Source organism: Phlebotomus papatasi, chromosome 3 (assembly GCF_024763615.1).
Source record: "Phlebotomus papatasi isolate M1 chromosome 3, Ppap_2.1, whole genome shotgun sequence".
NCBI lineage: Eukaryota > Metazoa > Arthropoda > Insecta > Diptera > Psychodidae > Phlebotomus > Phlebotomus papatasi.
The window spans coordinates 75935277-75958051 of NC_077224.1; the positions used below are offsets into that span (position 1 = coordinate 75935277).

At 35.3% G+C, this 22775-nt stretch overlaps 1 protein-coding gene across 1 annotated transcript; it reads right to left on the reverse strand.

Moving 5' to 3' along the window:
- Positions 1-2175: 2175 nt before the first annotated feature.
- Positions 2176-22218, reverse strand: LOC129805800 (protein virilizer). Its single transcript, XM_055853956.1, has 5 exons — positions 22118-22218; positions 20299-21971; positions 13469-15802; positions 7005-7798; positions 2176-3012 (listed from the first exon to the last, which is right to left on the reverse strand). The coding sequence occupies exons 1-5, from the start codon at positions 22187-22189 to the stop codon at positions 2486-2488; spliced, it is 5400 nt and encodes a 1799-aa protein (XP_055709931.1). The 5' UTR covers positions 22190-22218; the 3' UTR covers positions 2176-2485.
- Positions 22219-22775: the final 557 nt, after the last annotated feature.

Genomic DNA, 22775 nt, shown 5'->3' on the forward strand with positions numbered 1-22775 from the left:
CATCAGTGGGCTTCAGTGTATCAAGTGAAACAATATTTGGTATCTCCAGTTTAAAATTTCATCTGGGAAACTAGTGGCAATTAGTACCCCAAAAGTGGCTATTTCTACCCAGGCAGGGGTAAGTGTAGCCAATGTGCAGTACTTTTTTCATTATCCTCTCAAGAAAAAGCCAAGGATTTTAGAGCTTTGAACTACACTGTTTCATATAGCCAATATCCTAATGCTACTTATGAAACATAAAAATATTAGACAAAACTTATCATTTTTTCACAAGCCACTCGCGAAAAAAAAGCTTCATTTGCTGGCTAATTCTACCCCTGTCTCCCCTACACTGTTTGGCTCCAATTAGAAACTTTCCCTTGTCTCCATTTGGATTAATTCGTTTCCAATAGAAGCATTTTACACTCGCGTATTTTTTCTTGTATTTAAGAAGTTTTCAAATTATATCTTAAGACTTTTCACTTAAACAGTAATATTCTAGAAGAGTCAAGGAGCAAATTTATGTAATTCTCTTCAGAAAAAAATATGAACTTAATGTGTTGAATCTTCCGTCAAAGTTAAAGCATCTGGAAATGGTTTTGAATCAGGACATTTACCCTATGATAATACTTTGAATTCGTTTACACTTTGGGAGTCGCACTGTATCCATTTTGTCACATTTTTCCCCTTGATCCTCTATCATTTTCAAAATAAAAATTGATACAGTTTAAGAATTTTTAGCTCCAGCAAGTGCCTTTAGAGCTTTGTGTTACTGAATAAAATGCTTTGACTGATTAAGAAAATGCAATTCAGAAAGAATGAGTTTTTTTTATTACCGTAAGTCTACACACGCGACAAATGGGGTCAATGTTGCAAAAGTGATCTAAATTTATTGGCAGTGACAGAAGTTACTTCACAATTTTCTGAATGAATTAAATGCCCCCGGATTGTCATACTAAATGATTCGCCCATACTAATTTTCAGTATTTTATTAAAAGTTACAAGGATACTCTCTGCTTTCTGACAACTACGACATCTTTTTTTTTCTTCATCTTTTAAATAATTTTCACTCACACTCTTGTTCTATATAATTCCATTTTATTGCAGAGTCCCCATGTTATTTTGCCACAACATTATTCTCTCACTTCTCCATGCCCATCTGAGAATAACTACTTACTTATATGTATAACTATCTCCACTTTACAAGCCCAAAGCTTGTGTTTTCGTAGACAAATCCCGTGGTATTTGTATACAACAGAGTTGTTCGTATTGTGGAGAAACAGTATTAGATGCGCGAGAGAGAATTTAAATGAAGTTAAAGTGTCCGGAAATATCAATTTTAAGAAAATAACACCCTGATTTATTTTAATATGAGAAAATTATATAAAGTTATGGGCCCCATTTTCTCCATCTTCTCTCGCGCGCGTATACTCATGCCGTAGCCTCTTCTTTTATCATATTCCAAAATCACTATTTACTACAATGATTTTTTTTTTACTTCTACTTCAATTCGATTTCTATGCACATATTGCCCCATTTTAACCATTTTCCCTGCATCTTTTCATTTTGAAGAACTTATGGACAATTTTACTAAAGCAGTATTTTGCATGTCGATTTGCCTCTTAAATGCTCATAAATTGGAATTTACGGTCTCGTCATCATTTCTCGTTCAACGTCTTTTCTAAAGAGGATATTATTGCAATTAATTGATTGAAATTGCTAGATTCACATTTCACAGTTTGCCTTACACCATTCGTCCCTTACTCCTCGCTTAGATCCACAATTCCTTAGTACGCACCTGGCACTTAGTGATAGTGTCTTTTTTTTCTATTAATATTACCAGTGTGCGCTAAAAGGTCGTCGAACGAAGATGACACAACTACACAAACCACTCACAGAAAATCACTGTACACTTTTCCTCCCGGCACTAAATATATGCCAAAGAGAAAAAAAAACCAAAAGAAAACTTCACAAGAATAGAATTTCTTTTTGTAAAGAAAATTCCCTCAGGATACCTTCACTTTGTCACTAATAAAACTTCACGAAAAAAAAACTCACGTGAGTTTCAGGTAAAAAAAAAACAGCGACACGGAGAAAAATAATTTAACAAAAAAAAATATTATAAAACTCCAATATAGAAATGAGAAACGGAAGTTGTTGATTTCCGCAATTCCATATTTGAAATAAAATAAATTCTTGCTGATTTTGCATTGTCAACTTTTCTGTCTCTGTATGCAAAAAAAAAACTTCTTTTCATATATATTTTCTTCACACATTCTCTCCGGCTCTCTTTTCACACAAAACCCTGCCCCCTCCCTCGCACACAGCATAATAAACTTCTTACTCCTTCATTTACTTCATATTTTTGTGTGCCAATAATTAATCAAATCACATCATCAGGCAATTTGAAGAGACTTTAATGCCAGCAATGAGACGAACCACCCAGAAATTGGATGAAATAAAAATACTAAAAAAAAAGAAAATCATGGAGATAAAAAAGAAGAATTTACCGTGTAAAATTTCTCGCTGTCGATCTCACGAAGCCCCGTGTCATCCTAGCCCTCGTAGCAGCCCCACCAAAATGACTCTGTGACTCCCTGTAGTCCCCACCGTACACAATACCACTGGCAGACGCCCCATCGGTACTCCTGAAGTGTCCCCCAGATTGCGTCTGCCCCGAATCCACCATCATATGCTGCGTTAGATGGGGATTTGTCCAGGTTGTTGGTGAATTGTTTGGTCGATAGACACCACCTCCCCCCGATCCATTGGCACCCCCCAAATTCACACGACCCCGATCTGACGCGAAACCACCCCTTCCTCGGCCACCCCGACTACCCCGGATACTGATCATGTCACGAGAGATCTTATTGTAGCCCGTTGGTCCAGTCGGTTGAGCCCCACAGGTTTCCAGGGCCAGGAAATCATCCACATGGAGTGACGGTGGACGGGATGTATTTGGCGGACGAGATCTGAACAAATCTCCTCTGGCTTGGGGTGTTCTCGGAAAACCTCTGCCTCTCATAGGAGTCACTGAAAGATAAATTAAAAAAAAAAAACAAAATGCCCGTGATGAACCTTGATCAACTTACGGGAAATAATGATTCTATCATTTGAAATTTTGTTTGTGTTGCCTTGTGTACAAATTTAAACGATTTTTGAATATAAATAATAATAACAAATTAATTGAATTAAACATTGGACTCAATAAAAATAGTAGGAGAGACTGGGGCAAAAAGTCCCAAATCGAAAAATTCAAAATTCAATATCTTCCAAGGTAAAAAGGATAGCGGCTCAAATTTTTTTCTATAGATAGCCTCCATAGACCTTCTTCAATGTCGTAAGTTTCTTAGAATTCAAACAAGGAATTTAGAAAATAAAAAAAAATATCTAAATTTTTAGTGCTATTTTTGAAATATTTTCCTTGCAGAAGATAACAATTATTACCTATTTATTCTCCAAAATTGACGCACTGGTGAATATTTTCTAAATAATTTGGATTTTTTGAATATGAATCCTCTATCTATTTTAGAATTTCACAAAAGTTCTTTTCTAAAGAAATCCTTTTATTAAAAATGGCCACTTGGGGTAAAAAGTAACAAAAGGTATAGAGCAAAAAGTAACAAAAAAGCGAAGCAATATCTGATGTCTCACGGCGAAAAGAAACGTCATTACCATGTCTCGCCGCTTGTTGCTTGCATTGGTCTAACGATTTACAGTCTTTTGTGTGTTTTTTTCTAAAATAGCTTGAAAAGCGCTTTTCTCGTTTTCTCACTTTTCTCGCAGAGAAAACGGTGTTTTACAAAGGTGTAAAGGAATAAATTTCCTATGAAAATATGTCTTCTAGCTATTTTTTTTTAAATTCACGAAAGCTCGTATAATAAAGCGAATCAAAATGTGATAATATCCCATACCTGGTACTATTTGCCCCAGCATTTTTGGGAATGGTCACAAAATTACCTTTTAAAAATCGGCTCGATAAACGTATTTCCTTACAAAATAGAGGAAAATTACTTTCACAAAGTTGTAAAGCGGTAAATTTCCTATAAATCAGCGCAAATTAGAAATTTGTGAAGCGATCGAGTAGCTTGTAAAAAAAATAAAATATCCGTTTTGTGACTTTTTGCCCCAGTCTCCCCTACTGTCTGCTATCCATAAAAAGAAAAGGACTATTTACATAGAAAAGTTACTATAAAGTTCCTAAACATAAAGCAATACACTAAACTCTCTCTCAATCGGGCATATGGTGCAAAATGTCATCCAAATTATCGATAGATTTGAGCGTCAAAGTCATTGTAAATTGCACAAAAAGCGCTCAATTATAAAGAATCATAAAATAAGAGGAACTACAGTGAATTTGAGCAAATTTGCTTCAAAATGAAACGTGAAAATTGTCAACAGAATTTTTTGCCCGATTGAAAAAGAGCCAATTAAGGGAGAGTCTACTGTTGTAGAATCAAATCAAAATTCGCGTTCGTACTGTTCAAAGTTCAATCACTAACCAAATACCAAGCATAAAGGCAAATATGCGCCATTTTGTACGATAAATAATTAAGAACGTTAACCAGAATCAATGATTGCGCTCAAAGTCGAATTCCTACTAGAGCAGAGGTAGGAAAAATTTCGACTTTCGCTAAATATTGAACTAGGAACATCTCGCTAATTAGATGTTGATCCTCGAGCTTACGTAGAATCCCTATTTTCTTATTGTATTTTATAATATTGAGCGTTCTATAACTATTTTAACTGATTAATGCATAGATATTTAAAAAAAAAATGCTTTAAAAAACTAAAAATTACTTAGCGATTCATAACCAATTTGGACCGCTTTATAAATTACTCAAAAGATTGCCCAAAATAGCTTAGAAGTAGTACAATTTATTTCGGATAAAACTTAGTTATCGGTTCCTAACCGATTAATTACCGGTTTATAACCGATTGGAACTAGTTCAGAATCCTCTCGTTCAGTAATAACCTTTCCGATTTGAGAACTCTCTCCGGTTGAGGTTTTTCCTTTACCGATTCGAAGGTATATGAGAGAGAACTTCTCGTCAAATTATTTCGTCAGATATCTTTAAGATTTCTGCAGAAAATATCTACACCTCTGCAGAAAATCTGCCGAGAAATCTGTAGATATTTCTACGAATTTTTTTTTGGGCTTGGGACAAAATTCGTGAGAATTTTTTGCAGATTTTCTGACGAATCCTACTGCACACTCTGACGAATTTCTGTAGATATTTTGCCGATTTTCTGTAGATTTTTCTACATTCCAGATTTTCCAGACAGCTGTGTCAGAAAAGATGGAATATTTTTCACTGAAGTTTGCAAAATTCAATAGAGTGATTCTTGGTGATTTCACAGTGTTTATATAAAATAAAGAATTCTGCGACGTCGTGTTATAAGTAGAGTATAGTGAAGTGATATCTTTAAACACAGTGTCGACCTAAATTTCGTGTTTTTGTATAATTCGATTGGCGATTTTTAAGAAATTAGTATTTTTGCTCGCAACTTTTTAGTTATTTAAAATGTTTAATTGGTAATGCTTGTTAAGCAGAGCATACCATTTTCTTTGTAACTTCTACAATTTCTTGATAAATCAACAATATTTTTGTTGAGACAATAGAGACTATGCAGATTTCTGATGCAGAAATTCTGTCGAGAATCTGCAGATTTTCGGCAGAATTTCTGCCGAAAATCTACAAATTTTCCAGGCAGAAACTCTGCCGAAAATCTACAGATTTCCTCTGAATGTACTAGAATATACCGTTACAATTAAAAAAAACTCCGAGTAAAATCGGCAGATAGAGCAATGATTTGACGGGAAGCCAAACCTATTCGAAAAGCTACCGGAAGCCTAAAGTGCAAGTTGATATACCCACCGCTTTAGCGCTGATTGTTCTGCCATTTCGAATTTCGATATTCTTATCGGCAACAGTGTGCAAACGTTTGCAGCAAAAAGTGAATTTTTGGGTAGTTTTGTGGAATTTTAGGATGGCAGAACATTTTAATTGCAATTTCATTCAATTAAATGTCCTTTTGATGAACTTGCTCACTTTTGTGTAACTCCTCGGTTTAAACGTTCGAACTTCCAACGGGTTTTTAGGTAAGTTCTCTCCGATTTTTAGAAAGCTCTCAAATCAGGAAGGTTATTACTGAACGAGACGAATGGAGCCAAAGTAATTTTTACTCGAAAATCAATTCTATTACTCTCAAATTTACTTTGGGCAATCTTGAATAATTTATGAATCGGTTCAAATCGGTTATGAGCCGGTAAATGGTAAATTACGACCCGAAAGTACTTTTGCGGTATATCATCTAAGTCACGAGTTCGAGCACTTCGCAAAGCCTAAAACGCTTTGCCATCCCTTTTTGTCAAGATTAAAAAAAAAGCCAGTGATAAGCCTACATAAGCTTATGATAGAGGTGATTCTTTCATTGCAAATTCACATTATTGGGGAAAAATTTCAACTATTTTTGTAATTAGACAAATTCATATTGTTTTTACGTAACCAACTTTTGGTTGGTTTTTACTGGCTTTTTTTGCAGGAAAAACAATACTTTTGGTTTTGTGTTCATTATGAACAAGACACAATTATTAAATCATATGATTTTCTCCTACTAAAATGAATTTTATCGAGCTGATAATTTGTGATGTGCAAAGAGGTATTTTATAATTTTAACTTCTTTAAAAAAAAATGAATGGATAATGAAAAAGTATTTTTTTCATGCTAATAGTTTAAACACTGAGTCAAATATTTTGCGCAAAACTGTTTGAAGACAGAAAAATTGGCAATTCTACCAAATAAATTCGCAGTAATTAAATTAAAACAAGTTGCTAATTGACAAAAACTTGAAATATGATGAACAAAAATTTAGAGAATATAGGAAAAAGAACAATAAAAATTATGTTGGGGAAATTTTCATGAAACAGAGCACATTGTTTTAGAATAAATAAAAAATGACATCTAAACGAATTAACTTTTTACTATAGACCCTGAATAAAAAAAATAGAAAAAAAAACTTACCAAATATCTTTTTTTCTGGCCTTCCAGTTGATGGTTCCACCTCAACACGACGCGTCCTGAAGCATGGTGCTGCAATGGGACGTTCGCGGGTTGTCTGTGGAGACACCACCAGATGAAGAAGTCTCTTGCAATCAGCCACGATGTTTGTCTCTGCCGGAAGGCAAACTCTAATCATTTCAGCTAGATCACAAGGGATTTGTTCCATCCCTTCGACTAAGTCCTTGGAACAAACTGGCGAATTGAGCCAGTAATTGACTGTAAGACGTTCTCCAACGCCTTCAGACACATCAAAAATTATCCTTGATGCATATTGCGTGACAATTCCTTCAGCTTGTGGCAGAGCTGCATCGACATTAACCTCCAAGATGGGATCTGTTCCCGTTAATTCCTTCTCCTTCTCAATAAATTCAACAATTTGCCGAATATTCTCCAACATCCCCTCCAATTGATGCTTCTCACATATTTCATCCTGTTCCAGGAATTTTTGCAAATTCACTAGAGCATGAATATCATCAACATTGTCTTTAACTCTCTCACTAGATTCTGTACACCAATTTATCATCGATGCCAACTGATTACCCGACAAAGTCAGAGTTCTTGGTGGTATCAATTGATTTTCACTATCTTCAACCACTTCAGTGGCAATGAGTGTTCGCAAAAAATCAATCAGAGTCTCAATAATACCCCTATTCTGATCAACATTCTCTGTGAAATTACTCACGAGTTTTTTGAGAATTTCACCAACAGCACTTTTTCTCTTAACAAATTCACTATACAGCAAATTGATCATAACACTGAAAAGGAAAATATTATTCACAAATTAAAAAGCAATTGATGGTGCGCCACCGCAATTTGTATATGAAAAAACAATAGTCCACAGAATGGTTTTTGATAAATTATTCATTAGTCGATATTGAAAAATTCATCTGTGCAATCAAACAGAGAATTTCAATTGAATCATTATAATTAGTAATAAACTGATTAAACGCACTGCTTTTATTTGCGTTATTTATTTTTGATTTTTCGTAAATGTTATTATACGCTCTTTCGCAAATCGAGTTTTGTTTTGTTTTTTAATGTCAATTTTTCAAAATTAGGAAATTTTCTACCAAATGAAATTATTATTAAATTTTAAACTTTAAAAGGCTTTGTTTACATTGCTTTTGTTTTTCAGTGCATTTTTCCAGGCTTCGGACATACTCTGACTTCGAACACTTCATGTTTTTCTACATTGCTTTATTACTCTGAGTTATTTTTTTCAGGAAATGGTTGACTTAACCCATTCCTTACCATGGTATTATACATCATACGCAAATTGAGTGATTTTAGATGATTTATTCCCGGGCAATTTTAATCCGAATTGCTGTCGGGAATGGATTTTTAGTAATTTTAGTTCTTCAATTTCTTGAGAAAAATGGTCCGACAGAGATGGGAATACATTTTGTTATTGTTTTCTTGCTTCGCGGAAGGTCATGCAAAATTTTTGCTCAAAATGGCGGACGGAAAATGCTACATTCTGTTGAATTTCTTAAAATTGGCCTCTTTCTTCTTTCCTGATTTGAATTCTAGTTGCCAATTTGTTTTCTTGGATGAGGAACTATCTAAAGCAATAGAGTTTGTAATAAATTAATGCACAGCATTTAAATTCAGCGACCGTTAAGACGTGTGTTTAACAGGAATCCCCCGCGCCCCCATGAAAGGTAAAATTTTTTTCTTTTCTAAAAATTCATCTATATATATATATATATATATATATATATATATAGAGAGAGAGAGAGAGAGAGAGAGAGAAATATAGAGAGATCAATTAAAGCAATATGGAAAAAAAATGAAATGTTCGAAGTCAGAATGTGTGCGAAACATGAAAACCATGTTGTTAATTTTCGTGATTAATTAATTTTATATTTTTTATTTATTTGTTTATATAGTTTAATATATATTTTAGGAATAACATATCATCAAAAACAGTGACCTCAAAAAATTTCTTTAAGTTATTTCAAGGTCATTTCTTAAAATGGACTAGAATCGATTCGGATAAATTTAAATTTGGAGATAATTTGAAAAAAAATGAACTCTTTATTAGTATGCAACACTTAGAACAGCTTAATGTTAAACTTTTTGGCTCAATTGTTAGACTCAAGTAATTCTATAAAATTAGGAACTCAAGTTTCTGAAAGTCAAAACTCCAATTAAATAAAAACAAATATTAAACAAGGTACATATAACAGGAAAATATGGGGCAAAATGTAACAAATGGAAAATTTAAAAATTCTATATCTTCGAAAATAAAAGAGACCCAGGCTTAAAAGTTTTTTTTTTTCAGGGATTAGAACGAAGAATATGGAATACAAAGGGGTGGCAAAGCGTCCCAGGCTCTGCGAAATGCTCGAATTCGTGATTTAGATGCTAAACCGCAAAAGTACTTTCGCTTCATTTACCATTTACTGGTTCTCAACCGATTTGAACCAATTCATAAATCTCTTAAAAGATCCCCCAGAATAGTTTTAAAAGTAATAGGATTTATTTTCAGATAAAATTTTTAACGGTTATGAACCGGTTCATTACCGATTCAAAACCGATTGGAACCGGTTTAGTTTTGTTAGAAATTCCAAGACCTTTCCAACGACCACAAACATGACCCCATTTGCTTGATAAATGCGCTCTCTAGTGTCTTTTTAACCTTTGACCTTGAAAAACCGTTATTAGAAATGGTTCAACGGTATTTTCGTTTAAGGACGAAATGTCCGCCTGGGTAATCTCTAAAACATATCCAAAAATGAGAAAAATCGCACGACGCGTTTTCGAGCAATCCCCAAAAAAACATAGTTTTGGAGGGGAAGAGGAGGGGTGGGGGAAAATGAGGGGCATGTTAACGATGCTTGGGTGGACTTACCGGGAGGTCCCCCGAAGGTCCCTGGTCTCTATCTCTAATCGTTTGGCCTCTAGAGCCGGCGACAGCCGGACAGACAGACGTAACAGACGGACAGACGGACAAACAGCGTGACGACATTTCTCAGAAATCGTTTGAAACGTGAAGATTTCTTGACAAAAGTGGTCTCCGGGGAGTTGAAGGTGAAAATTTGAAATATACTGCTCTCTCCGTAGAGTTCGAGCAGTAAAAAGCTATTCAAATTCAAATTTTGCGGAAATATCAATTTATTTTGAAATTTTTCTTAAGTTTTTTCTAAAATTTAGGGTAAGTGTGTCAAGTTCCGGACAGCTTGCCATTTCGGCCACCTTTTTTGTTCCTCGAATTTCCATGAACTTTTAGATTTTACGTACTCTAAAGATTATACAATGCAAAAGAATAACAAAAAATGTAGCTTCGACAAACGAGATGACGTAAAAGATATTGGAAGAATTCCCGAAGGGCAAGGAACTATGAGAATGAAGGTGGCCGAAATAGGGCACCAAAGCTGTGTCTACATTTTTATTCATTTTAAAATGTATTAAGAATGATTTTAGAGTAAAAAAGGATGGTAGGGGGAGGTGGGGCTACATTGAGCTGTGGGGCTAGATTGTTATACGACTTTTTCGCATATTTCTAAATGAAACTGGTCCTTGCAATTATTTTATTTAGATGCACAATTATTTTGTCTATCTAATTTACATCATATTAAAACCCAGTTTCATTTAGAAATATGCGAAAAAATCGTATAACAATGTAGCCCCACAGCTCAATGTAGCCCCACCTCCCCCTAAACTCTTTACAAGGTTCCAAGCAACACTCTATCAGAAGAAAGAATAAAAAAAATCAATTTGTATTTAAAATATTACATTTCAAACTTGAGACTTTGACGCTTGCATGCAACTATGCCGAAATTTGGCACACTTAACCTATATCATTTTTTTTTTGATTAGGGGAAAAGCTCATAATTTTGTACAGTTTCTTATTGTGGACACTTTGAGGATAAAATTGGACACTAAAAATAAATTGATTAAAATGATGGATTTTTATTCCAATATTTGATGAATAATGAATTCTATCCAAATATTTGTTCTTTTTTGGAAGATTTTAACACTAAATACGTTAAATTTTGAATATGATTTGAGTTGAAATTGCTTTGTTGAAAATTCAGTATGAGCAATTGCTTACGAGAAATATGACAGAACTTCGTGTTTACTTCAGTCTTATTTAGCTGTGGTGAAGTACTAACAATGTTTCTCCGCTTTCTTTGAGTGATATTATTGATTATTCATTGAATATTGTGTTGATTCACGTTAGTGGTGATTTGTACATTCGACCTGAAGTGAGATTTGACTTGTGAATTAGATTTTTCGTGTGAAAATGGAAATTTTTTAAGACATTTACCAGTGAGGTGATACTCCTTATTTTGGACAGGTGTTTTTCTCACGAAATTTCGTAAAGTTTTAGCTTTCGTGATGACTAGGTTGGACAAATTCATTGAGAAACAAAGGAGCATCATCTCTACGAAAGAGATGTAGCGAGCAATGGCTTGAAAGGCTCCCGGAAAGGCCAGGGAATGAGCGAATCTGCACGTACTTGGAGTACCGAAGTCAACTCACTTTAATGAATGATATGGAAAGTTTCCGGGCTTCTTGTGACATTCTACGTTTCCCTTACACAAACTGGATGAGGACTTGGTAGAATAGGTTCTTGAAATGGAGAACAATGGACATCCTGTTGAGGCGGATTAGCTGTCGAAATTTACAGACAAGTTGTCCAAATTAATAACCAAGTTGTCCAAAATCAGAGTCAAATTCGCCTCTATATGTCAATTAATTTTTAAACGTATTAAAACTAATTTTAGTAAAAATAAGACAATAAATAGTTTGCCAAGTTTCTAATCAACCCTTCTGAAAAGAGAGTAACAAAAAAAGTCAATTAGTATTGAAAATATCGCACTTCAAACTTGGAACATCGATGCTAATAAGTAGACTGTCCAAAATTATGAGCCCTTACCTTATTAGTTTTTAATTTTTTTTAATTATTTATATTTAGATATTTTTTTATCAATTATTTTTATTTAATTTCAATTTTTTAGCTTCAATTAATAAAAAAAACCATTTATATATTTCATTCGAAAAAGCCTTGTAAAAGAAAACAAAATCATATTATCCCAGACAATTAGTTTCATGGTGTGTATATCCGCTAATTGGTTAAATTTTTCTACGGTTTCCTTATGGACTTTTTTTACAGTTCTCTCCTTCACGTGATATTTATTTACTTTAATAAAATGCAAATTACTAAATTAATTAAAAATAATTAATTTGACACCGTGATGAAACGCAAATATTTTGATTTTGAAACAATTATGACTCCGGCACATTTTTTAGATCAGGATAATTTTATGAAGTTGAAATTCGGATCCCTTTCTTTCTCGCATGTTTTGCATATATGTCTATCTCATTCTCTCGCACTCTTCTTCTTCTCTTAAAGATCACTCCAAATTCAATTTAGCTCAATCGAATTTGGTATGAGAAAGAATGAGGTAGTCATATGCAAAACATGTAAGAAAGGGTTTCGAATTTTGACTTCATGAAATTTTTCTGATCTAAAAGGTGTGACGGAGCCATAATGATTCAATTTGAATAATGGTTCCGGCACACCTTTTAGATTTGGAAAATTTCACGAAGTCAAAATTGACGACCATTTCTTTCTCAAACGTTTTGCACTGACTATCTGACTCTCTTGCACATTTCTTTCCTTTTTGAACGTCAGAACAATTTCAATTTAGTTCAACCAAATTTTGCGTCCAAGAGAATGAGATAGGCATATCCAAAATGTTTGAGAAAGTTATATGAATTTTGATTTTATGAAATTTTTCTGAAATAGATGGTGCGTGGAAGCCATTATTATGCTCAACGCACAATAACTTTTGTTTAGTAAACATGTTTTTGACATTTCAATGAGAATGAGTGACATCTAGATCTAGTCATCTCGCTCATTCTCATGCGAAATTTTGAAAACATGTTTACAAACAAAAGTTATTGTGCGCTGAGCATTATGCCCAGCGCACAATAACTTTTGTTTGTAAATATGTTTTCAAAATTTCCTGTGAGAGTGAGCGAGATGACTAGATCTGGATCTCACTCACTCTCATTGAAATGTCAAAAACATGTTTACTAAACAAAAATTATTGTGCGTTATGCCCAACGCACAAAAACTTTTTTATGTAAACATGTTTTTGATGTTTCAGTAAGAGCGAGTGAGATATAAATCTAGTCATCTCGCCCACTCTCATAAAAAATATTGAAAACATGTTTACAAACAAAAATTATTGTGCGTTGGGCATTATTCCCAGCGCACAATAACTTTTGTTTGTAAACATGTTTTCAAAATTGCCTGTGAGAGTGAGCGAGATAACTAGATCTACATTTCATTCACTCTCATTGAAATGTCAAAAACACGTTTACTAAACAAAAGTTATTGTGCGTTGGGCATTAGGCATTAACCTGAAAGTAAACTTTATAAAAAAAAATAAATAAATAAAAATACTCACTCGTGCTCAGACATGAGAAGCATCGTCCTCAGTGATGTTAGTGGACACGGCATGGAGTCCATTGTGAAGTTATCCAGGACACAATTAACAATGGGCAGGAGAAGTTCTTTGCTTGGAAAGGCACAAGCCAGAGCCAATTCACGACTTTTTGCATTTTTTGGCGCAATCATGGTTATTTCAGAGTCCAGCAGAGCCTGTAGAGCTTCATAGACATTCTCCTGGGCCTGAATGTGTGCCACTGAGGTATTCTCCGTGGACAGAATTGCCACAAAGAGCTCCATGAGCTTTCCTGGTAAAATTGACAAGACAGACACTTTTACCGAAGGATGACTCACGAGACTGGCAAAGAAATTAATCAGACGACTCTGATGACTCGTGGCAACTCCATTTGTCAATGGATCAGCCAGAAGGAGATTGATGATTGTCTTTGAGACCATCAGGCTCATATTGGGTGCCAAATCTGCCAGTTGGAGACAAACACGACTCAGTAGAAGGATCAATTGTGGATAGCTCGATGTACAGAGACTCTGAATGAGTTCGATGAGATTGGTGGATTGTGGATGAAGATGAGCTGACCAGAGTTGTCTTTCTGTGACAATTTTAGCTGCTTCGGCATCACTGAGGGAATCCCGAGTGGGAATTGGCAGTGGAAGTGGAAGAAGTTCTGAAAAAACCAACAATCCAGGAAGGAATGTTGAGGGTCCTTTGAGGGTGAATTTAATGAGATCACCAATTAGATGAGTCCACAAACTCTTCCGGACCGATTCTGTGTCTACTCCTTCCTCTGGTGTTGGTTGCGTATAAACCAGGAGAGTTTTGATAATTTCTTCTTGAGCCATTTGTGCATCTGCATAGGCTGCTCCTGACCTGGGAACGCAGTGAGTAAGATTGTAAATCTGCAGGAGGATTTCAATGGCAGTTGTATCCCTGAATTGAGTATTTCTTGCCAGGATAACACAAGTCATTAGTCTTCGGAGCACCTGAAGTGTCGGCAGGAGAATTTGCATTGTCAGAACACCCTGATTAGACGCCAAAGTAGCCACATGGACACTTGGTTGCTGATAGAAATTCACCATTTTCTCCAGAATCGACGTCATCAGAGCCAAACCATCAGCCGAATAAAATTGCATCACAAAGAATTTATACCTCAATTCCAAGGTATCATCATCAGCTTCATTCCACTTCTCAATTTCCTCACCATATGCCTCCGGAATGGCCAGAAATTTAGCAATCCGAAGGGCAGTTATTAGATCTCCCGGGAAAGTGGTGAAAAAATCAAAACTCCTCTTTATCACTTCACACAGAGACTGAACATCATTGTAGGAAAAAATTGTTGAAATCTCCAATGGTTTCATATATATCGCCATTTCCTGTAGCATTGCCGACACGGAAGATTCAAAAATCTCATGATTTTTCACCACATTGACAATTGCCTGTCCAGAATCCACTAAAAATCCCACATTTGTACAATTCCTTATAACACAATCCAAAATATCAACTGCATAATTGAGCACAGGAGATTTACACTTTCCACTCTCCGGATGTTCAGCATAGTAATTTTTCTGGGCATTTATCAGACCCAAAATAATCCCAATATTTCCCTCCATGGTCAGATAATTCACCACAAAACACCTTCCTGTCGTCACTGTCAATGCATGCAGAGCAAATAAATGCTCAACCAATTCATCGTCATCCCCTTTAATACACGACATTGCATCAAGATGAAACTTTGTCTGCACCTTATAAATAATTTCCATGGCAATTCTGTGTGATTTAATCTCTCTCCCAGGATTCGGATAGGCATCTTCATTGGCAGCTCCCTCATGCAATAAACATCTCTGCAACAAATTCGTCGCAGTAATGCATTCCGTCAAGTAATTCAATCCACTGAGATTCCTCACAAGAGCCACAATCATCTTCAATGATCTGGCCATCAAATCAACGGAAATTGCATGGGAATTTGTCACCAGCAACACCAAAGACTCCAACAAGGAATGAATGCGAAAATGAGCATGAAATCCATGAGATGTTCCACGACGGACAACCGGATCCTGAACATGCTCAATTTTCTTCACAATCGGAAATAATCCCTTGGGCTGAGCATAGCTCTTCTCATCCCAGGTATACGCATTTATAACTTCACCAAGGCATGATGTCAAAAGATTGGCATCTTCTTCACTAATTCCTCCTCCAGATTCAATAAACCACTTTGATGTCAAATCACGGATAAGACTGAGAGATTCATAGAGATTGATCTTCTTTACGAGTGCTTTGAGGGCAAATTTTACGCATATTTTTGGATTTTCCTCAATCATTTTCAGCAATTCGCAGTACCTGTTCGGTCAACATAAGATATACTTTTTTAGCATGTTTGTAAATATGTTTTCAAAATTTCCTGTGAGAGTGAGCGAGATGACTAGATCTAGATCTCACTCATTCTCATTGAAATGTCAAAAACATGTTTACAAAACAAAAGTTATTGTGCGTTGAGCATAATTATGCGAAGCCGCCCAACGCACAATAACTTTTGTAAACAGGTTTTTGATATTTCAGTGAGAGCGAATGAAATCGGAATCTAGTCATCTCGCTCACTCTCATAAGAAATTCTGAAAACATGTTTACAAACAAAAGTTATTATGCATTGGGCATTATGCCCAACGCACAATAACTTTTGTTTCTAAACATGTTTTTAAAATTTCCTATGAGAATGAGCGAGATGACTAGATCTAGATCTCACTCACTCTCATTGAAATGTCAAAAACATATTTACAAAACAAAAGTTATTGTGCGTTGGGCATTATAATTCATTTAAAGATTTAACTGGAAATATGATTAATATGATGGAAATCATAACAAATGGGATAAACTAAATAATTACTAAGAACGATAACAAAGATTAAAAAAAAAAGTTAACCAAATACCTTAACCCTTTCGGGATCGTAAAATATTCTGTAGGGGAGACTGGGGCAAAAAGTCACAAAACGGATATTTTATTTTTTTACAAGCAACTCGAGCGCTTCAAAAATTTCTTATTAGCGCAATTTTATAGGAAATTTACCGCTCTATAACTTTGTGAAAGTAATTTTCCTCTATTTTGTAAGGAAATACGTTTATCGAGCCAATTTCTAAAAGGTAATTTTGTGACTATTCTCAAAAATGCTGGGGAAAATAGTACCAGACATTGGGTATTATCATATTTTGATTTGTTTTATTATGGGCTTCCGTAAATTTGAAAAAATACCTATAGGACATATTTTCATAGAAAATTTATTCAAAAGAAAAGTGAGAAAACGAGAAAAGCCCTTTTTAAGCTTTTTTTTAGAAAAAAAAACACACAAAAGACTGCAAATCGTTTGACCAATGCAAACAACAAGCGGCGAGACATGGTAGTGACGTTTCTTTTCGCTGTGAGACATCAGAAATTGCTTCGTTTTTTGTTACAGTAGACTCTCTCAAATTCGGGCATATGGGACCGAAATGTCAGCCGAATCAGAGAGAAATTCGGGCCACAAACTTTATGAAATGCAACGATTTTTTATTCATGTGCATATAGATATTGAGTTTACACACTGATATATAACGTAAAATGCATGAAAATCCCTCAATAATGCAAAATCACATCAAAACTAAGACAAGCCATGCCAAATTTGAGCATATTTGATTCATTTGATAAACATAATCGAACTTGAAAAATGACAACAAACTTTTTTCAAATGTAACCGCTGCCCGAATTAAAAAGTAGCCCGATCTTAAAACAGCCGAATTTGCGAGAGTCTACTGTACTTTTTGCTCTATACCTTTTGTTACTTTTTACCCCAAGTGGTCATTTTTAATAAAAGGATTTCTGGAGAAAAGAACTTTTGTGAAATTCTAAAATAGATAGCGGATTCGTATTCAAAGAATCCAAATTAGAGGAGAGTCAGTACTTTTTCGCCAGTAAGCCCTTTTTCGCCACCTAAATTAAAATCACATTTTAAGAAAATTATGAGTTCATGGAACTACGAAATGAGTGTTATTTCGTGACCTCTAGCCAAATGAATCACAAAACCATATCAGATGATCCACCGATTAGATTATTTGCAAGTTAATTAAAGAAATTGTCGACAAGGTGAACAGTCACCAAAAAATATGGAGTTCTTAATAAACTTGTCAACGCTCAGACAAATTGTCTTGCATTATTTTATGTTTTTTCAGTACAGTATTCGATATTTTTTCACTGAAAGTCAATCCGTTATTAACTAAGCTTTGTTCTAATATCATTTTTTAATAATGTTTTTTAAAAAAAATAAAGAAATACGGATGTGGTGAAATAGGGCTTATTTTTTTCGGTTGTGTAAGTACTTTTGGCCATTCATTTTTTCCAAGCATTTTACAAGTGGCTCTCCTCGCGGAATTTAGTTCAAACAGGCGTAATTTTCAATTGATTTTTGTCGCAAATAAAAAATGTGCAAAAAATCATTCGAAATACTCCAATAATTGTCTAAAATCGGTGTTAAATAAGAAAAGTACTGTTCCGTGTACTTTTGGGGGTTTTTGAAAGCTGCTGTTTCTTAAAAATCAATTGAAAACAAGTGGCGAAAAAGTGCTTACACAGTGGCGAAAAAGTGTTTACAAGGTGGCGAAAAGTACTGAAACATGCATTGTTGCAAGAAATGTACTTTTTCAACCAGATACTCAAAAGTCCCCGGAAAGTCTTCTGGCTCAATAGATAGACAATGCTTCAAAGTACTTGTACACAAAATTTCATTTTATTTCGACAAAAAGTGTAAGAATATAAGGGTGTCAAACCTTAAGGTGGCGAAAAGTACTTACTCTACCCTATTTAGAAAATATTCACCAGTGCATCAATTTTGGAAAATAAGTCGGTAATAATTGTTATCTTCTGCAAGGAAAATATTTCAAAAATAGGGCTAAAAATTTTGATATTTTTTATTTTCTAAATTCCTTGTTTGAATTCTAAGAATACGAGTTTAAGTCCGAATTCTAAGAAACTTACGACATTGAAGAAGGTCTATGGAGGCTATCTATAGAAAAAAAATTGAGCCACTAGGGTGGAATCACCACTTCTAGCCAATGCCCCACACTTATCGCCACTTGTATTGAAATGGATATTTTTTGCGATTTATGAAATAAATGAGCCACAAAGTTCTTTGTATTTTTACTGCTGGTGCGTATAGAATCGAAAAATAATAATTATTCATTTTGGATTTACGATTTTGAGCATTTTTTAGAGTAATATTTTTACCAAGTGCATCGAATCCAATATTTCTTACACTGAGAAAAAAAGAGAGTGCGATTAACTTTTTTTCCTTATAATTTTAACACTTTTTAGGTGTAAAAATATATCAACATTTTTTAATGTTAATTTTACACCTTTTTAAGGATAAAATAACATGAAAAAGACTAACTTTAACCCCTAATACGCCTTAAAAGCATAGTATTTACACCGATTTCGGATCAATAATGCAGGGTAAAATTAACATTTCCGGAATGTTATTTTAACTTTTTTGGATTTCTCTCAGTAGTGTACCAAATATACTAAGTGTCATCAAATTTTCATCAAGCAAAAAATATCTTTTTGGATAAATAATTTGTCCATTGAACATTTAATTACCCTTGTAGAATACATAAAATTTGTATTTAGTTAATTAATATTTCATTTTATAAATATTATTTTTATATAAGAATGAGGTATGGCGAAAAGTGGTAATATTTTGGAATGATTATACCACCTGTCGCCATCTCTTTTCAAAAGGCCACGCTAACTTCACTTCGTAGATTCTCAGTTGTCAAATATGGATTTTTTACTTTTTGCAATAGTCCAATAGTTTGATTTCTCAAATAAAAGTGGAGAAAAATCGTTTAAAGTGAGTAATCATAAGGCGATCATAAGGAAAAAAATGCTGAATGTATTCTTTTTATAACATTGCCTAAAATAATTGAGTTTGGACCTTTACAAGTGGGTGGCGAGAAGTGGTTACAAAACTGGCGAAAAGTGGTGAAAAGTGGCGACGAAGTGGTTATTTTTGCATTGTTAATGAAAATTAGTTTTTTAAATAGTCTAGCGTTAAATTCTAGGACTATTGTTCTCACGTATCAAAAGCCAATACTTCTAAGTAGTTTTGTATGAAATTTGAGTTATCTTGCAATAAGAGTTCAAAAGTTATAATAAAATTAATACAGTCGAGTTCCTCAAATTTAAACTCCTCAAATTTGAACGACAGTTGAGTTCAAAATGTAAAATTTGAGGTTATGTCAAGAAAGTTTTGCGTGGAGTGCCATTTTTCTCTGGTATTTCCTCAATATTATCGTTTTATATTAACTTCATCAACAAATTTCATTTATTTCACAATAAATTACATTGATATATTCTTTAAAGTTGTTTATCTTAATTTACGGAAAGTGCATTTCACATGAATTCCGTTACGTTTTTGAAAATATCGTTCAAATTTGAGGAGTGAGAAATGTCATCTATACCCCCCAAATGTTCAAATTTGAGGAACTCTACTGTACCTTTTTTTCCTAAACATGGCGATATGTGGTTATTCCACCCTATCTTATTTACATTGGAAGATATTGAATTTTGAATTTTTCGATTTGTGACTTTTTGCCCCAGTCTCCCCTACATTTGGACATCCTTATATTTTGTAATAATCTACAAGAATTGGATTTTAATCAGTTCTGAATAATTGAAAAAAAATTTCGCAGAAATGCTGCTGAAGGAAAATCATAATTTTTTGTATAATCAAGTACAAAACTGATTAGAGGTCAAAAAAATGAAGAATTTTGAGAAGAATAAGGATTAAAATAGAATTTAAAAAAAAATTTACCTGTTTGTGGGATTATCTCCTTCTCCCAGGAAGTAGTCAACGCCAATTTTAGTGTCCAGCAATGAAGAAATTGCCCTGAGGATGAAAAGTTGAAGGGAGAGTGCCATAAATTCCTGCCTCAGCAGCCCAAAAAGTGCCCCAAAAACATCAAATTTCCGCTTTTTCACGAGCATTATCACGATATCCTCGTAGCATCCAAGGAGTTCCGTTAACCTAATTCCAGCCTTGAGATGACGAACTTTGTAGGTTTGCTGCGATGTTGCTGCTTCATAGCTCAATCCCACGGCAATCCATTCGATGATACTCTCTGCTTTCTTCTCATCCTTTAGCAGGGACTTCAAATAGGGCATCACTACAGATCTTTCCCATTGATAACTCGAGGATAGATACTGAACAATCCTCTCCGTGGAGTAAACCCAATTTTCCTTGCAGTCGTAGCTTAAATCTGGAAATTTGCTCCAGGAGAGCTCATCGGAGAAGCGTCCCTGGAATTTGTCAATGATCAGGGAGATGGAATCGAATTCTTTCGTTAGTTGCTTGCTGGTGCGTGGAGTGTAAGCTGAAAGTTCCACTGTGAAGGGATTGAAGGATTTGGTGAATTCTTCTGAATAATCCTCACATTCAAAATCCATGTCAAATTGACTGTCTCCTGAATCATCATCCCCAATGTCCTCGTCACTGAGGATGGGCTCAAATTGTTCGCCAGAACTGCAAATGTCCTCCTCAATGGCAGCTGGGGATTCAAGAGGTGTTCCCGTTGTTGAACTTGGACTCTGTGTACGTCTCTGCTGGGTCTTAACTCTCTCCTCAGTCACCGTGCTCCCATGATCTATCACCCGGATCGGCTGACCCTTTCCCGAGCACACATCCTCATCAGATCCATTGGAACTGGCTGAAATCCGAGGATCTGGAGTACGTGGACGTCGAGGACTTGGGGGACTTTTTGGCCTCTTGCGACTCTCCTCAAATTCATGTCGCTCATATCGCCCATGCCCAAAATCATGAGACGGTTTTACTTCCTTCTTCATGTCCTCAGCATAAGTCCTAGGATCTTTCGGGGCAACTTCCTTATCCACAACCATGGGATCCACAGCACTAGGATAGTTTTCCGGATGGTACTCTTGATTCTCATAGTACTGTCCCTGGTACATTTCCCCCGTGGTGGCCCCAGCGTGCCCATAGTTGGTTTCCAGGGCCGGAACTGGAGCAACTGCCATCTCAATTGGCCACTCCTTCTTCGTCTCAACCTCCACTGGCGCAGAATTACCCACAGTCTCTCCCACAGGAGCAACCACATTACTAGCCGGTGGCGAAGCAATCTGTTCTGTGATGTTCTTCGTCTGAGTTCCATAAACTGCCAGAGTTATCGTTGTATACCATCCCCTGAGCACCAATCCATCTGTAGGAATTGACCTAGTACCCAACTCCGGACGACACTCCAGCTGAATGCAGTCATTCTGATTGTACTCAAAACTGCCCAAAATCTCAAATGTCGAAGCTCCCGGTTTGCTCAAGTCATTCACAAAGAAGTCTATTGAGAACTTTGAGGGATTCGTTGCACCCAATCTCACACCTCCTGGAAAATCAGCCTCCACCCGAGCTCCCAAGGGGATTATGCGGATTTCTGTGATGAAAACTGGTGCAGGAAATTGCACCAAGTCCAAATTGATTTCCTTGATTTAACCGGAAAAGAAAACAAAACAATGATTGAGGTTAGTTTGTTTCTTCAACGTCTCCCAAGAGTATTTCGTGATTTTCCCCAAAAAATTTTATTGCATTGTGTGAAGCAGAATTTTCTGGTTGAAATGGTATTATCTACCTCATTGATTTCGTGGGAGAAAGTATCGAAAAACAGTAATTCTGGCAATTCCTCTGCTGCCACAGCTTCCATTTTAGTTCACAGTTTCACCACTTGACTGATACCCGGCTGAACAACTATGACTAACAGTCAGTAATATTAATTCGAAAACAATTTCCATTATGAGTATGCAAACTAAAAAATTACAGTAGACTCTCGCTTATCCGTGGACTCTTTTTTCCGGGTGACATAAAAAAATCCGTGAGGCAGTTGAATTTTCAAAATTTTGATGACACATTGTTCCCGTTTTGGTTTTTTTTTTGTTAAGCAAATGTGCTCTATCTACTGCAATTCTTACTCACTGTTTTTGGACAGTACGCATGTTTAGAGAGACTGTCGGATTCAGTCGGGTCAAGTCAAGATTCACTCCATAAATTTTCAATGTAGGGGAGACTGGGGCACATGTAACCATTTTCGATAGATGCGAATTTGAGGTGATTTTCCAAGGACACCGTGATTTTTTGGAAAATATTTCTTAGCTCATGTTTTACCCTTAGGTATAGGCAATTCGTCGAAGGTAATCTGAGGAATTGTCGGATGCTGGAAAACAATTGAGTTTTCCATAAAAATAAAATTTGTGTCACTGTGCATTTTTCTCTTTTCACAAAATACCTGGGGT